The sequence below is a fragment of the Oncorhynchus clarkii genome, chromosome 9 (assembly GCF_045791955.1).
Source record: "Oncorhynchus clarkii lewisi isolate Uvic-CL-2024 chromosome 9, UVic_Ocla_1.0, whole genome shotgun sequence".
In the NCBI taxonomy this organism is placed as follows: Eukaryota; Metazoa; Chordata; class Actinopteri; order Salmoniformes; family Salmonidae; genus Oncorhynchus; species Oncorhynchus clarkii.
The window spans coordinates 53,679,190-53,695,875 of record NC_092155.1 but is presented as its reverse complement, the minus strand read 5'-3'; the positions used below and the strand labels follow the sequence as shown (position 1 = coordinate 53,695,875).

Here is a 16,686-nt window from a genome sequence, read left to right as displayed (position 1 = left end):
GGTTATTTTTTGTCCAATCATATGTCTCTATTTTAATCCTCTCCAATCAAAGACCGATTAGTAATACAGAAAGTGCATTACATTTTAAAGAGTCATTTTAGTGTTAGGTTCCTTGTATTTTGGGAACATCAAGCGAATGTTTTCAGGGATCTGGAAAGATTGAGGGATTGACACGTTTGTGGTTGAACTGTGTAAGGAGGCGACTAGAAACGAATGAGACCGATTGTTTGATCACAAGTGAGAGTTGTTTGATATCGTTGAGTCTTGTTTCGCTATTGCAGAAATGTGGTAAGAGGTTCATGGGAAATGGCGGCGTGTAGTGCAGATGAAATGGAGGAAATTGAGGAAAAGTTGGTGAAGCAGCAGCTGTGCTGGAATGAGAACAATATGGGTGTCAGTATAGATGGTATGGAACGTGAGGGTCAAGGGCCGGAATGTTCGGTAGTGAAAAGACATAGGAAGAAGAGAGATCATGGTACAGAAAGTAGTGGATCGTCTTGTAAAGAACGCTTAAAGAGGGCCAAGGTAGGATACAAGAGTAGTGATGTGTTGGAGTGGAAAGTGGTGATTGTGTTTGATGAGACCACAGGGTCTCACTTACACCCTATCTGACTAACTTGGTTGAAGGTAATGCCGCAGAGAAAGAGGTAGGTGAAGTGAAATTAGCTCGCTTCATTGGAAATGGTAGATTGTTAATATTGTGTGGGAACAAGGGGAAGATATTGAAAATAGAAACATTGAATGGGATGAAGATTAAAAGCCATGTACCTGGTGCTTATGCTAGGTTAAGGGTATTCCTCACTGGGGTCCCAATATATCTATGTTCACAGATGAAAGAGGATCAAATAAGTGAAAGGTTATCAGTGATTGTGAGGTTTGAGAAAGTCTTGCCGGGAAAAGTACAGATAAGATTCCTTAGTTTCAGTGTTAGATCATTTGTCCCATGCACTTTGGTGTTTTAAATGCCAAAGAATGGGACATGTAGTTGCTCAGTGTAAAGGAAAGAAAATATGTGCCAAGTGTGAAGGCGCACATGATTACGGTGAATGTGGAAGCAGTGTGAAGGGTAAGTGCTGTAATTGTGGGGGAGAACACAGTGCAGCATTTGGTGGATGCAAGGTACAGAGAGAGGCTCAGAGATACATCATGACTGATCCTGTATCGTATGCAGAGGCCATAAAACAGATTGGTAGAACTACAGTGCGGACTGATGGAGCATACACGGATGTACCTGTAGTGGGTCTACTGTCGGGGCTGGTGCTTCTGATGGTCCTGGCATGATTTTGAGGCCTGTTAAAAAATCGTGTGCTCATGAATGTGCCTTGTCAAAGGACACTTTGATAATGAATTATATTGCTAAGATTATCAGTACAACTTGGGGTGTGGAAAGCAAAAATAACAGGTTGAAGGTTATTGTGGAGATGGCAAAAGAGATATATTGGGGGTAACAGATGTTACTGTTGAAATGGTTGTTGACATGCTGAACAATGCTAAGGGTGGAGTGTTTCAGCATGACAGAGATACAGTTTAATGGGGAGGGGTTTTTGGGGAGGTTGTGGTAAAAGTTAGGGATTTATTTGGTTTAGAATTTATTTTCATGGTAGTACAGAATTGGGCCGATCATGATTGATCATACATTCTTGCACAGTAGGTGGCGGCATGCACTTAAACTATTGTTTGTGGACCGCCATGATATAGAAGAAAAATGTTTTCAGGATTGTTTTATTGTCTATTGCCATGGCTTGTTAGTCAAAATAGGCTTATATTTTAGCTAGATGATCGAAATAGCCTTCAATTTCCATGGAGTATTGAAGACTTCCTGTTAAACCCCACTGAAGAAGAGGGGGCTGAGGTTAGGTTTAGGTCTAGGGTATGGACGTCCCAAGGATATCAGATAGCACTTATCACTTTTTTTGAGTCAAGCTCCAGAGTGGAGCAGCGGTCTAATGCACCACAGACCCTGGTTCAATTCCAGGCTGTATCACAACCGGCTGTGATTGGGAGTCCCATAGGGCGGCACACAATTGGCCCAGCATCGTCCGGGTTAGGGTTTGGCAGGGGTAGGGCTTCATTGTAAATAAGAATTTGTTCTTAACTGACTTAAGCCTAGTTAAATAAAGATTAAATAAAAAATAAATAAACTGAAGTTCGGAAGTCTACGCCTCTTCGTCGGTGATTGGTCAGCAGTAGTCATTCTTCAATTAAGTTTTTGTTGTCGTTCAGTGACAGAAGACTAGTTTTTGTGCAATTTTTTTCACTTGAGAAATACTGCACCAAACGTCTTAGTTAACTGTAAAATCGCGCGACTAAGACCTTTAAGTAAAAACGAATTACATATTTATTGATTTATCTTAGATTGAGTCTGACAGATTTTGATGAAGTGTTACTGTATGTTGTTGCGTACAGTCTCTCTAGAGGGACAAATGGAAGTTTCCTTGTTTTTCAAGCTACTGTCTTTTTAAGGGAGTAAATGGCACAGACGTTTACTTCTGGCTCGGAGCAAACCGAACCTAACCGAGGCTTTGAGACCCCTCGTAGCAACCTGGTCTCAGAGCATTTCGAGACTCTCCATTTAGTATGACATGTTACGTTTCGTATGGTATGTATTCGTTTGTGGATGTCCATTACCCAATTAACGTTAAAATTCGTATTACATTTAACAACATTTGCAAAACGTACAATATGTTGCGAATTGCAAAATGTATGTTACGAATCCTAGCTAGATGGCTAACGTTAGCTAGGCTAGGGTTTACGTTTATGAGTTGCGTGTAGAGGGTTAGCGAACATGCTAAATAGTTGCAAAGTAGTTAAAAAGTTATTGTTGCAATCTGTTCTTGGCGCATTTCTTATTATTCTATATGTCAATTCGAGAAACTCCATTTAGTATGTTAAGGCATCAAGGAAAGTAGGGTGGCTGGATGAGTGTAATATAGCGAATGCCAAGCAACCCAAAGGTTGTGAGTTTGAACCTCATTACGGACAATCTGAGCTAATTAGGCAACACTGGGGCATTCCAAGGTTAACGTTACATGGTGCATCTCTTAAAGCTCTTTCAGTTGCACACTTTCACTTTTGCAAGTCAAAAGCCCATAATATTGATATCATTATGTAGTAGGCTTACACAGTAAGGCATACATAGACCTATGCTACCAACATTCCATCTATGGGCTTCATTCATTTATTTGTATTTTATTTATTTAACCTTTGTATTTAACTGGGCAAGTCAGTTAAGAACAAATTCTCATTTACAATGACGGACTACCCCGGCCAAACTCAGACGACGCTGGGAAAGTTGTGCTCAGATTCTATTCATATGTCATGTTTAGCCTATCCCATTTAAAGTAATGCAAAATGGATTAGCCACAGAATTGTTCAAACCGCTGTACAAAGAGCCTTGGAAAAAGTATTCGCCCCTTTACAGTTTTTTAAATGTTTTATTATCTTGTCAGAAATACTATGAAATATTAGAATGAAATGTGTCAAAGGCATCAAAGTGAACTGTGCAATGGGCAAGACACATCCACACAACACATTCAGTAAAGAGTTTTGAAATCTAAACCCTCCCGGTCACACAGCTTTGTCAACATATCTTTGTATGTTTCTCTCTTTCAGCCTAGACTGTCCTTCTAGCTCCTATGTACTGTAATCAATGGAGCCTCAAGATCTAACCAAAGTGGTTCTGCTGGCTTGTGGGTCTTTCAACCCCATAACCAATATGCACCTGCGTATGTTTGAATTGGCACGGGATTACCTGGAAGATACAGGTATGTCTGATCATTTGTGGTCTGTCAACAGATTTACATTTTTTTTATTTTTTTATTTAACCATTATTTAACTAGGCAAGTCAGTTAAGAACACATTCTTATTTACAATGACGGCCTACCAAAATGCAAAAATCCTCCTGCGGGGATGTGGGCTGGGATTAAATATAATAAAATAAAAATATAGGACAAAACACACACCATGACAAGAGAGACAACCCTACATAAAGAGATACCTAAGACAACTACATAGCAAAGAAGCAACACATGACAACAACATGGTACAAACGTTATTGGGCACAGACAACAGCAAGAAGGTAGAGACAACAATACATCATGCAAAGCAGCCACAACTGTCAGTAGTAGTGTCCATGATTCAGTCTTTGAATGACTGAATCCAGTTTGAGTGTTTGTTACAGCTTGTTACAGTCGCTAGCTGCTGCAAATTGAAAAGACGAGCGACCCAGGGATGTGTGTGCTTTTTGGGACCTTTAACAGAATTTGACTGGCAGAACGGGGGCTGCAGTAGATTTCTCTTTAGATTATACATTTGTAAATCATCACTTTGTGTTTTATGAGTTTAGGACCTACTTCCTCAGACATTTGCATTGCTTCCAAATTATGAGAAGCAGATCTAGTCAAATAAGAGTGGTAGTATTTTGTATTTTACTGAATTTGTATTGTCATTGTGTGCTCTACAGAATTAGCTGGCTTAACTCCTCTTTCTTTCTATGTACTCTCAGGACAGTACATAGTGGTGAGGGGCATCATCTCTGCAGTGGGTGACGGCTATAAGAAGAAGGGTCTGATTGAGGCCTGTCACCGTGTAGATATGGCCAGGCTGGCCACAGACACCTCTGACTGGATCAAGGTAGATGCATGGGAGAGCCAGCAGCCTGAATGGGTGGAGACAGCTAAAGTGATGCGGTGAGTGCTGATAATTTGTGTGTGAAGAGGGGTTGTCAAATATATTTTGATTTGGTGAGTTTGTGTGATACAAAATGAAAAAAAGCATTACTTGCACTGCAAGACTCTTGTATTACATTTATCCAGGGTAACCTAGGCCAAGATGTACTCTTAAGGAACCTACTGTTACTCCTTAAGGTCCAAGGACCTTATGTTATTTTCAGAGGTAGATTGGCACTGGCAGCCAAAAAACACATGTAAACGTGAACCCATTCTCAATTGTGATACGGATCTAGAAACACAAAGCCCTTTACTTTCATATCTTGTCAAAATAATTTCACAAATGCAAATGTGGCACTCTCTTCTGAGGGACCGGAGTTCATATCAGTTTGTACCTAGTACCAGGGTTTAACACCTCAGAATGCTCATAGATACTTTAAAATGGGGATCCCCTCCCTTAAACTAATAAAAGAAACAAGAAAAATTCTCAGTCCCAAATAAACTTGGTTCTGTGTCCAAGAATCCATTCCAAGCTTTACTGGTGCGTGATTGAGGGGCTGCTCGTGAATGGAAACCTCTAGTCAACAGACCTGTGGCTGTCCCAATAAAACACACTGGAATGGCCCGACACAGTTCCTTTTGTGAAACAAAAACTAAAACGGTCCTCTTCAATTAAAATGGGACCACTCAAACTCTGAACTCCTCTCTTTTACCACGACCAGTGGCAATTCACGACCATGTTAACGCTGTCTCTCGGTGTAGCGGTTGAGAGACAAAAAGAGGAGCTTGTTGATGACAGTTGATCCGCTGTCTGAGAAAGTACAAGCAACAAATCCCTCACTGTACTCATGGTGGTCGGGGATCCTCAACTAATTGTTCATCATATATACTATTATTTTCACTGGTCAGTGAGTTATACAACTTTAAACGGCTAATTAGAAAATGTTGATTGCTTGTAGTTCTTTCTCATACGTCGCACTGTTCACTAGCAACTGGTCCACCTCCCAAATATGTCTCACATGCAACAATGGTCAGTACACAATAAGTAATAGTCTGTGCTACAAAACAACAAATTAACCAGGAGTTACATACACCCCTCACAAAATAAACGTAGCCTCCCGACAAGACCCAACACCTTTGACCTCAGAATGCAATATGTTGATACACACACAGCATCGTCAATGTGTCATAGCTTGACATAAGTACACAGAAACATTCATGTTTCATCCAAGAAAAGAAATACCCTTATTATACAAAATACCTGTATACCTCGGTGTAATACGGTAGTGTTGTGCGGTGTACCTAACTCCTCATAAGACAGCCTAACTAGTGCCTTCACCACACTCTTGTTTGGCAGTTCTGGGATGGCCTGAGTGTCCACTGTGGGTCTGGGGAGGGCTGGACAGCTTCCTCTTCAGGGTCCCTCTCCAGTCCATCTTCTGTGGCTCCTTTGGGTTCTGGGTTAACTGCGACAGGTGCAGTCAGGGTGAACACTGTAGCCTCTGGAAATGGCCTTGCTGACAGTGTATATTACTGAGTCCCGGAGCACATTGCAGATCCTCACGCAGGATAGTCCATCTTTAGAGCAGTGAAGTTCACAAAGGCTTCATCCTCGGGCTGGGCCCTTATGTTCCTAGATGCACACTCTGAGATACTGTCTGAAGAGTGGCAAGTGGCTCGCTTGGCAAGTGGCTCTGACTCCTGGTGAGGGGATTTCAACCCAGTCTCCAGCCTCTTCAGCACTCATGTGTGGACATCTTGACAGGGCGTCGGCGGCAATGTTCACTCGCTCTAGCTTGTACTACAACTTGAACTCGTAGTTGGCGAGAGTGGCCATCCCCCTCTGGCCTGTAGCATCCAGCTTGACACTGGCTTGCACATAGGTGAGGTGGTTATTGTCCTTGTGCATCAGGAAATTTAGCTCCGTACAGATAATCATGAAACTTGTCTGACACTGCCCCCTTTAGCCCCAGGAACTCAAGCTTGTGAGCTGGATCTTATATGTCCTGGACAAGGTCCAGCTTGCATAAGCCACTGGTCTCCATCCCTCAGGGTACTCCTGGTACAGCACTCCACCCAGGCCACTCAGACTGGTGTCAATGTGGAGGACGTAGAGCTTCTCAGGGTCAGCGAAGGCAAGCACAGGTGAGCTGGTGAGGTGTTCGACGATGTTCTGGAAGGCTCTCTCTCACTCTGCTGTCCATCGTTTTCCAAACAGCTCCTTCTCCTTCCGGTAGGTGACTCTAGAGGGAGGACTGGTGGGCTTGCCATTTTCTCTTGGGGGCGTGACCTCTAGTAATCTCATGGAGGGATCTTACGACAGAAGTGTATCCTTTTCATTTGCCTCCAGTAGTATCCACAGAACCCAAGAAACGACTGGAGGGCCTTGAGGTTTTCTGGTCTGGGCCATGAGGGGAGGGCATCGATACCTTGATCGGAGACTGTGGCTCAGGTATTTCACTGAGGTCTGGCAGAACTGGCACTTGTCGATGGAAAGCCTCAGGCCTCCAGACAGTCCAGGACCTTCATCAGCCTATCCTCATGCACCTTCAAGGTTTTCCCAAACACAATGAGGTCATCCAGGTAGACAAGGAGACCAGCCCTCATGTCGCTGACATCCTTCTACATTAAGCATTGGAATGTAGCTGGTCTGGAACGGTTGGTCCCAGTGAGCATGGAGGGTCTCCCTGCATGGGGGGCTCAGGACACACAAGGGCTAGAGTTTCAATAGGCTGCTGGACGTCTACAGCATCACAGGAGATCTCAATGGTGATGCTGATGTTGCCGTCATGGGGTAGTTGCTCTCACTTAGGTCCCACAAGGTTATCCCTTCTAAAGGCTGGATATTATGTGTTGTCTTTGTTGAACTGCCGGTGGATGCTTGCCACTGTCTAGGATGGCATGACAGGGTTTTCCCATTCACTTTCACAGGAGACACTGTAGGCTCATTTACTGTCCCCTCTGCTGTTTCCTGATTTTCCTTGAGCATGGATGAAGCGTCTGTTGAATTCCTCTACATTCTTTCCTTTTCTGACAGTTCCTGGAAGAGTGGCCATCTTCACCACAGTTATAGCAGAATAAGTTTTCATTCCTCTTTGGCCCTGGATGTGTTGCTGGTCTGAGTTAGATGGATCATCATTGCAGCTATGGCATACTTCAGTTCTTCTACCTGTTTGCAGAGAGCTTTGATTTTGGCCCTAGCATCTGATGATGGCTTCAATGATCTGTTCAGGTCTTGAGGCTATGGCTTGGGGTGTAGCAAGGTTATTCAGCTCGCTATCTGAGATCTCTCATCAAGGTCTGTAGTTTGTCTGTTACATCACTACGGAGTGCTGACATAGGAGAGAAGGTGGTGGTGGGTATTTGCTCAGGAGAGCGAGGAGTTACATTTCCTAGGTAGATCAACTGCCACTTGGTGCCCTTTAACTCATCTTCAACCACACAATGCAGTGAGATCCAGAAAAGAATGGGAGAAACTCCCCAAATACAGGTGTCAAGCTTGTAGCATCACACAAGGAGAGGTAAAAAAGGAGAGAGATTTTCCACGAGCATTCCGCGACTACAGACAAATGCACACATTTCTTACTACCCAGAAGTCCCTACTAGCTCTTCTTTGGAGAGGAGGATGCTGTGTAACACCCAGGGCAGGTAACACAATCGGGATTCATTGCAACCCAAGAAGACTCGATGCTGTAATCACTGCCAAAGGTGCTTCAACAAAGTACTGAGTAAAGGGTCTGAATACTAATGTAAATGTGATATTTCAGTTTTTTTTTTTTATAAATTAGCAAACATTTCTAAAAACCTGTTTTTGCTTTGTCATTATGGGGTATTGTGTGTAGATTGTTAAACTCTTTAATCAATTTGCTACGTGGAAAAAGTCAAGGGGTCTGAATAGTTTCCTACGGCACTCATGGTAGGGTGGGGTATGCAAACTGTTAACTTTGAGCACCTCTATCTCCTTAATGTTTTAGCATTCAGGTCTCAAAGTTACTTTCAGATTACTTCAGCCATGGGCAAATACAGTATGTATAGCAAGTTTTGTTCAAGTCAAAAGGTCTGCTTCAAAGTTATTGAAATCAAATTAATGACCAAAAAGTAATTTAGTTGTGACATTTTGTAACCATAATAACAAGTGAAGCTACTCTGCCATGATCCTTGCTTGGTTCCATTGGGCTTTATCTCCCTCGTGTCAATTGAATTGTTGTCTGCACTTAAGGCATCATTATAAAGAACTGATGACAGCGGAACAGAACAATGACTATGTGGACACTGCAAAGAAGAGGAGGATTGAGGCGACAAAGCACTCTTTCGAGGATCCATCCTCGTATCACACAAGGAGAGGTAAAAAAGGAGAGAGATTTTCCACGAGCATTCCGAGACTACAGACAAATGCACACATTTCTTACTACCCAGAAGTCCCTACTAGCTCTTCTTTGGAGAGGAGGATGCTGTGTAACACCCAGGGCAGGTAACACAATCGGGATTCATTGCTGCTGTATTGTTTCTTACTATCAATTCCACTCAGATTAGTAATGACAATTTTGGTCATTTTATTATGCAAAGTGACTTACGGAACCATTGATAGTGACATTCATTATTTGGCCCATTTGGAAATTCAACCACAATGGAATTTAGTCTCTGACTTTTTCCTTGATGATTTTACTCGTGCATATATGGCTTTTTCAAGTTATGTGCTTGTTTTTTATTTTTAAATGTTCATATTAATAAACTAAAACCGGCAACCCTATTGTTGCCAGCACCTTGTTCTAACTCATTGAGCCAGCAACTGTTGAATACTACTGTCTGTCTGGGACATTAGCACCCACATAGGGTTTGGTGTTATAGAAACCAGTGACAACTAGTCACACCACCTGAAGACTGGTATGGTGGAACAGCAAGTGATCTGCCCTGAGGTAATAAAAACTAATGGTGCTGGTTACATGTTTTGCCGGCACAGGCTGTCTCTACTAGTGCAGAACATTGTGGCCAACTTTTTGACATTGTCTGGCAACATTCCATGATACGTGTCTCTTAAGTGTAGGTGAGTCGTAAGATGAAAAGATCCTTCTCAGAAATCAGGCAATTCACACACTTTTACTTAAACCCACTGCTTCAGACTTTCTAGCCTAATGTGTGTTTATATCAGAGGTTCTGTACAGCAGAAGACACATTTCAGTCTTGTATGGGTTAATAAACTATTCATCTGTCCATGAACCCTTTAGACAACGGCCCTCAGCTGAAACTTCTGTGCGGCGCGGACGTCCTGGAGTCCTTTGGCGTTCCCAACCTGTGGAAGCACGAGGACATTGCCGAGATCGTGGGCCGCTATGGCCTGGTGTGCATCACCCGCAACGGCTGTGACGCCCACAAGTTCATCCACCAATCGGAGGTGCTGTGGAAGCACCGCAAGAACATCCACGTGGTCCGTGAGTGGGTAACCAATGAGATCTCGGCCACGCACGTGCGTCGGGCCCTGTGCCGGGGCCAGACCGTCCGCTACTTACTACCGGACCTGGTGGTGAGCTACATCCGGGAGCACGGCCTGTACAGTGCCGAGAGTGAGCAGAAGAACGCTGACGTCGTCCTTGCCCCGCTTCAGAGACATACCGGCCCCTCCTCCAGCTGAGGTGGCCAGCCATGTTGCCTGCTGCCAACTTGAATGCCTTGAGACCATTGAAGGCAGGTGGGAGGAGCTATAGGATTACTGGCTCATTGAAATGGGTGGGATGGAATAGATGGAAGGGCATTAAACGTGGTTTCCATATGTTTGATACCTTTGCAATTTATTTTCTAGCCATTACAATTAGCCTGTCTTCCTACAGCTCCTCCCACCGGCCTCCTCTACTTGAGACTGTGTAGTAGAAGCATTTATCTTTTACTGGTTTGAGAAGATTTGTGAATGAATGCACAGATGTTTTTGTATATTTTTGTAACAGTTGAAGTAGACTGCTCACCAGTGCTAGAATGAGTTTGCACCAGAATAGCCTCTTGTGTGGCATCTCCTCAGAGAATGGGTGAATCTGCTAAAGTTTAAATGAATAACTGTGTTTTGTAGAAAAGTATAAGCACCCAAGTAGTGGCAATCCCAAGCGCCAGAATGTAAACCCTTGATCTGTCACTAACACTCAATCTGGTCCTTAGAGCACTTTATCTATATAATAGCACAGATCGACACCCATGATTATTTGTGTACAAATGAGAATTCCTTGATTTACAATGAGCCTGATGTATAACTACAGAAATGTTTCATTTCGCAATGCAGTGATTAACAAGCTCGTCCACCCTTGAGTACATTTTGTGTTTTTAGTGTGTGTGTGTGTGTGTGTGTGTGTGTGTTTGACTAATTCCCTCAGGCAAAGGCAGTTGGTATATATGGAAGCCGTTTACAGATATAGTAGGCTAGAGCGACATACAAACGGCATGGTGTGTATTGAGAGAAATAAAACGCTGTCTTTGTTTTGCAGCTTGTGAACACTTCTGTCATTGCTGTCTCTCCAAGAAAAAAACTACATCTTTATAATGAGGAAATCCCAACCATTCACACCTATTGTTTGCTTCAAATGCAGGTTATTAGTAGCTTTTTTTCTTAGTCTTCCTTTCTACTATCAACTTTCTTGATCAGATGAGCATTATTCTGATAACATGAAATGTATTACAATAGTTGATTGAAGTGTAGATACAATACCCACTCAATTGTTGCATTAGTAGAGGCACTGTATGGAATCACTGAGTTGATTGAAACTGCAGATTGTCCCTTCATTTTTTTGTTTGTTGGTTTAGCAACAAAGGCAATGCTGCCAATGCTTCCTATCATGTTTTATTTCTAAAATTAACTTCTGTTTCTTGATCAATGGTCGAAAACCTAGCCTAGCTACGGTGGTGCTCAATTTAGTAGGACCGAATGAAAGCTCAGGCCAAACCCTCATCTCATATGTTCCCAAGCAAAACAGGTTAAATAGTTATTTGTTTATTTTCAATTATGTACGATTTCTAATATGACATACAAGCAATCGCTGTATTGACTCATATGTTTGGTAGTAGCAGCTGGTGTCTTCAAGCCTTTGTCAGCGTGCAACTCAATATTTGGAAGGTGTTCCTAATGTTTGGAATAATCTGTGTATGTCTGAGCATGTGTTCTTACACTCTGTCCATCCCCAGGTATTGATCCCAGTTTGTAAAATCACCCAGATGCTGAAGCTGGGGGAGGTGATCGAGTAACAGGGTGACCTGTACACAATCAAAAATCCTCAGCCCCTTCTGCAACTATACTTTCTCTTTCACCAATGGGCTAGATACAAGGCACTGCAAGGTGCAATCCAGGCAACCTGTTGAAGTCTAGCAAAGCCAGACTCAAGTCTCACACTGGCTCAGCTAGCTCTGGCCAGGTCATTAGTGAGCGTTCCTTCACAAACAGTCTGCAGTTCAAGTTAGAGAAGGAACATACCCTAACGACCTGGACCAGCCTTCTAGTCAGGTTGTGTGAGACTAACCTGACATTAACCACTTTGGTCAAAGATTAGATCATCCAAAGAATATTGAGGTTCCATTAAAAGAGCATTTGTGATAATGATTAGTGTAATTGAGCTTGTTCTAGCTAGCCTACATGAACTACTAGGTCAGTCTTTCAAAAATTATGAACATGCTTTTTGCTCTGTGTGTATCATACAGTCGCTTGTGACATGAAGGGGAGTAAACTGGTGTGTGAACATATGGGGAAGAATTGTGATTGGACACACTGAATAGAGAAGGATAAACTACATTCTCTTATGCATTTTATATTCCTATTCTCTTTTCTCAGGAGTTCTACTGTGAAGGGCAGGTCTGCAAGCAAGTTTTCAAAAATAATGTGAAGGAATGCACTTTAAGGTTTCAAATGTTAATGTCACGTGCACAAGTGCAGTGACATGCCTTTCTTACAAGCTCCAAACCCAACAATGCAGTAATCAATATCAATGCTGCACAAAAAATAAATGACAACAAAAACATGAGAAATAAGAAATAACACAAGAAAGTAAGAAGCTATCTACAGGGTCAGTTCCAGTACCATAATTACAATGTACAGGGATAGAGGTAGATCTGTACCAGGGGAAGATGACTAGGCATTAGGACAGAAGCTGTTCAGTAGCCTGTTGGTGTCATACTAGATGCACTGGTATCTCTTGTTGTGCGGCGGCAGAGAGAACAGTCTATGGCTTGGGAAGCTGGAGTCTTAAACAATTTTCCGGTCCTTTCATACAGCCTGATATAGAAGTCCTGGATGGCAGGGAGCTCGGGCCCAGTGATGTACTGGGCTGTCCACACCACCCTCTGTAGCTCCATGTGATCAAGGGCGGTGCTGTTGCTATACCAAGCAGTGAAAAAGAATGTGGACTACAGGAAAAAGAGGACTGAGCACGCCCCCATTCTCATCGACGGGGCTGCAGTGGAGCAGGTTGAGAGCTTCAAGTTCCTTGGTGTCCACATCAACAACAAACTAACATGGTCCAAGCACACCAAGACAGTCGTGAACAGGGCATGACAAAACCTATTTCGCCTCAGAAGACTGAAAATATTTGGCACGGGTCCTCAGATCCTCAAAAGGTTCTACAGCTGCACCATCGAGAGCATCCTGACTGGTTGGGCAACTGCTCGGCCTTCGACTGCAAGGCACTGTAAAAGGTAGTGCGAACGGCCCAGTATATCACTGGGGTCAAGCTTCCTGCCATCCAGGACCTCTATACCAGGCGGTGTCAGAGGAAGGCCCTAAAAATTGTCAAAAACTCCAGCCACCGTAGTCATAGACTGTTCTTTCTGCTACCACACGACAAGCAGTACCGGAGCGCCAAGTCTATGTCCAAGAGGCTTCTAAACAGTTTCTACCCCCAAGCCATAAGACTCCTGAACACCTATTCAAATGGCTACCCAGACAATTTGCATTCTCAGTATTCTCTTATCTAGGTGGGTGAGGGCAGTGTGGAGTGCAATTGCGTTGTCTATGGATCTGTTGGGGGTAGTATGCAAATTGGAGTGGATCTAGGGTGTCTGAGTTGATGGAGTTGATGTGTCATAACCAGTCTTTCATAACACTTCATGATTACAGATGTGAGTGCTATAGTGCGGTAGTCATTGTGGTATGAAGGAGTTCTTGGGAACAGGAATGATGGTAGTCATTTTAAGACGTGAAGATTACAGACTGGGACAAGGAGAGGTTGAAAATTACAGTGAATATGACTATCTGCTGATCTGCGCATGCTCTGAGAATGAGTCCTGGAATACAGTCTGGCCACACAGCCTTTCAAGTGTTGACCTGATTAAAGCAATATGACTTGGGACTGTTCATTTGACAGTCCCAAATGAAAACATTATACTTTTTGACCATTAGAGGACACCATTGGATTATTGTTATAAAATTGTAAGGTACATAATTTGACATTTTTAAGAGGAGGATTCTCACCTGAATTAATAATGTCTATAACCCTCAAAGTCAACTCTGGACATCGAAACCAGTTCCACTGCATGTTTTAATTGTTCCCCTCTAATCAGGGACTGATTTAGACCTGGGGACAACAGGTGTGTTGCAATTAATTATCAGGTAGAAAAAAAAACAGCAGGCTCCGGGCCTTACTACTCTGGACGGTTCTGACTGAGAATATGTGGACAACTACACATACCTAGGTGTCTGGCTAGACTGTAAACTCTCCTCCCAGACTCATATTAAACATCTCCAATCCAAAATGAAATCCAGAATCGGCTTCCTATTTCGCAACAAAGCCTTCTTCACTCACGCCGCCAAACATATCCTCGTAAAACTGACTACCTTACCGATCTTCGACTTCGGCGATGTCACTTACAAAATAGCTTCCAATACTCTACTCAGCAAACTGGATGCTTTCTATCACATTGCCATCCGTTTTGTCACCAAAGCCCCTTACACGGAACCCAAACCGGCTGCGCTCGTGCGACATTGTGCATAAATGTATTTTGTCCCCCTACACCAAACGCGATCATGACACGCAGGTGAAAATATAAAAAAAACTCTGAACCAGTGACAATTTGGGGACAGGTCAAAAGCATTAAACATTTATGGCAATTAAGCTAGTTAGCTTGCACTTGCTAGCTAATTTGTCCTATTTAGCTAGCTTGCTGTTGCTAGCTAATTTGTCCTGGGATATAAACATTAGGTTGGTATTTTACCTGAAATGCACAAGGTACTCTACTCTGACAATTAATCCACACATAAAACGGTCAACAGAATCGTTTCTAGTCATCTCTCCTCCTTCCAGACTTTTTCATCGTTGAACTTATATGGCGATTGGCATCTAAACGTTCATATTATTACCACGACAACCGGCAACACAGTTCATCTTTCAATCACCCACGTGGGTATAACCAATGAGGAGATGGCACGTGGGTACCTGCTTCTATAAACCAATGAGGAGATGGGAGAGGCAGGACTTGCAGCGTGATCTGCTTCAGAAATAGAAAGGACTTCTATTTTAGCCCTTGGCAACGCAGACGCTCGTGAGCAGTGTGGGTGCAATATTTGAATAACATAGATTTCTAAAATAATTTTTGCAATGCTTGCGGTGTAGTCAGGATATTATACCACTCACCACTGCGACCTGTATGCTCTAGTCGGCTGGCCCTCGCTACATATTCGTCGCCAGACCCACTGGCTTCAGGTCATCTATAAATCTATGCTAGGTAAAGCTCCACCTTATCTCAGTTCAATGGTCATGATAACAACACCCACCCATAGCACACGCTCCAGCAGGTATGTCTCACTGGTCATCCCCAAAGCCAACACCCCCTTTGGCCGCCTTTCCTTCAGGTTCTCTGCTGCCAATGACTGAAACGAATTGCAAAAATCGCTGAAGCTGGAGACTTATATTTCCCTCACTAACTTTAAACATCAGCTATCTGAGCAGCTAACCGATCGATCGCTGCAGGTGTACATAGCCCATCTGTAAATAGCCCACCTAATCTACCTACCTCATCCCCATACTGTTTTGATGTACTTTTCTGCTCTTTTGCACACCAGCATTTCTACTTGCACATCACCATCTGCTCATCTATCACTCCAGTGTTACTTTGCTACTATGGCCTATTTATTGCCTTATATCCTCATGCCATTTGCACACACTGTATATAGACATACTTTTTTCTGTTGTGTTATTGACTGTACGCTTGTTTATTCTATGTGTAACTCTGTGTTGTTGTTTGTGTCACACTGCTTTGCTTTATCTTGGCCAGGTCGCAGTTGAAATGAGAACTTGTTCTCAACTAGCTTACCTGGTTAAATAAAAGTGAAATAAAAACATAAATAAAAAGATGATCAGTGCTTCCTAAAGCAGACATATCTCAGCCAGGACTCTCCAACCGTGTTCCTGGAGAGCTACCGTCCTATAGGTTTTTGCTTCAACCCTAATCTAGTTTATCAAATTCTAATAATTAGCTGGTTGATGAGTTGAATCAGGTCAGAAAAATTGACGTTGGAGCGTAAACCTACAGTAGGTTAGCTCTCTATGAACAGGGTTGGAGAGCTCTGGTCTAGGTTATGATTTTTTTCTCCAAAACCCCTGTCCCAGTGAACATGTCAAGGATAGGACGAGAATATGATAGTGAAATGGGACTGTGAAGACTGGTTGTTGTATTAGCAGTAGTCAAAGATTTGGCAATAAGAGCCTGTGTTACCAGTAATTATATAATCTAGTTTGTAGATCATGTGGGGATAGGATACCCACCGGTTGCAAGACCAGATTTGGGATTTGAACTGATGACCGAGGTTGCTGGCCTGTGCCTCTGACCCTAGGCTACCTGCCCCAAAAATATATAATTAGCTAAATGTAATTTAACCACAATAATAGTATAAAGAAGTTATCACAGTTTGTGTAAACAAGTATTATTTTGACACAAACTACATGACCAAAAGTATGTGTACTTTCTGCTCATCGAACATCTCATTTCAAAATCATGGGCATTAATATGGATTTGGTGCCTCATTTGCTGCTAAAATTGCCGCCACTCTTCTGGGAAG

General features: G+C 42.8%; 1 protein-coding gene across 3 annotated transcripts; it reads left to right on the top strand.

The window, feature by feature from the left end:
* The first annotated feature begins 44 nt into the window (after nucleotides 1-44).
* On the top strand, nucleotides 45-11,144 carry LOC139416562 (nicotinamide nucleotide adenylyltransferase 1). 3 transcript variants are annotated; one of them, XM_071165326.1, is made up of 5 exons: nucleotides 45-237; nucleotides 3,613-3,764; nucleotides 4,505-4,688; nucleotides 8,887-9,011; nucleotides 9,893-11,144. In XM_071165326.1, the coding sequence occupies exons 2-5, from the start codon at nucleotides 3,650-3,652 to the stop codon at nucleotides 10,294-10,296; spliced, it is 828 nt and encodes a 275-aa protein (XP_071021427.1). In that variant the 5' UTR covers nucleotides 45-237; nucleotides 3,613-3,649; the 3' UTR covers nucleotides 10,297-11,144. The 3 variants fall into 3 exon arrangements, with proteins under 3 accessions (XP_071021427.1, XP_071021429.1, XP_071021428.1); XM_071165328.1 differs by having other exon boundaries at nucleotides 49-191; XM_071165327.1 differs by lacking the exon at nucleotides 45-237 and adding an exon at nucleotides 2,212-2,599.
* The last annotated feature ends 5,542 nt before the right edge of the window (nucleotides 11,145-16,686 follow it).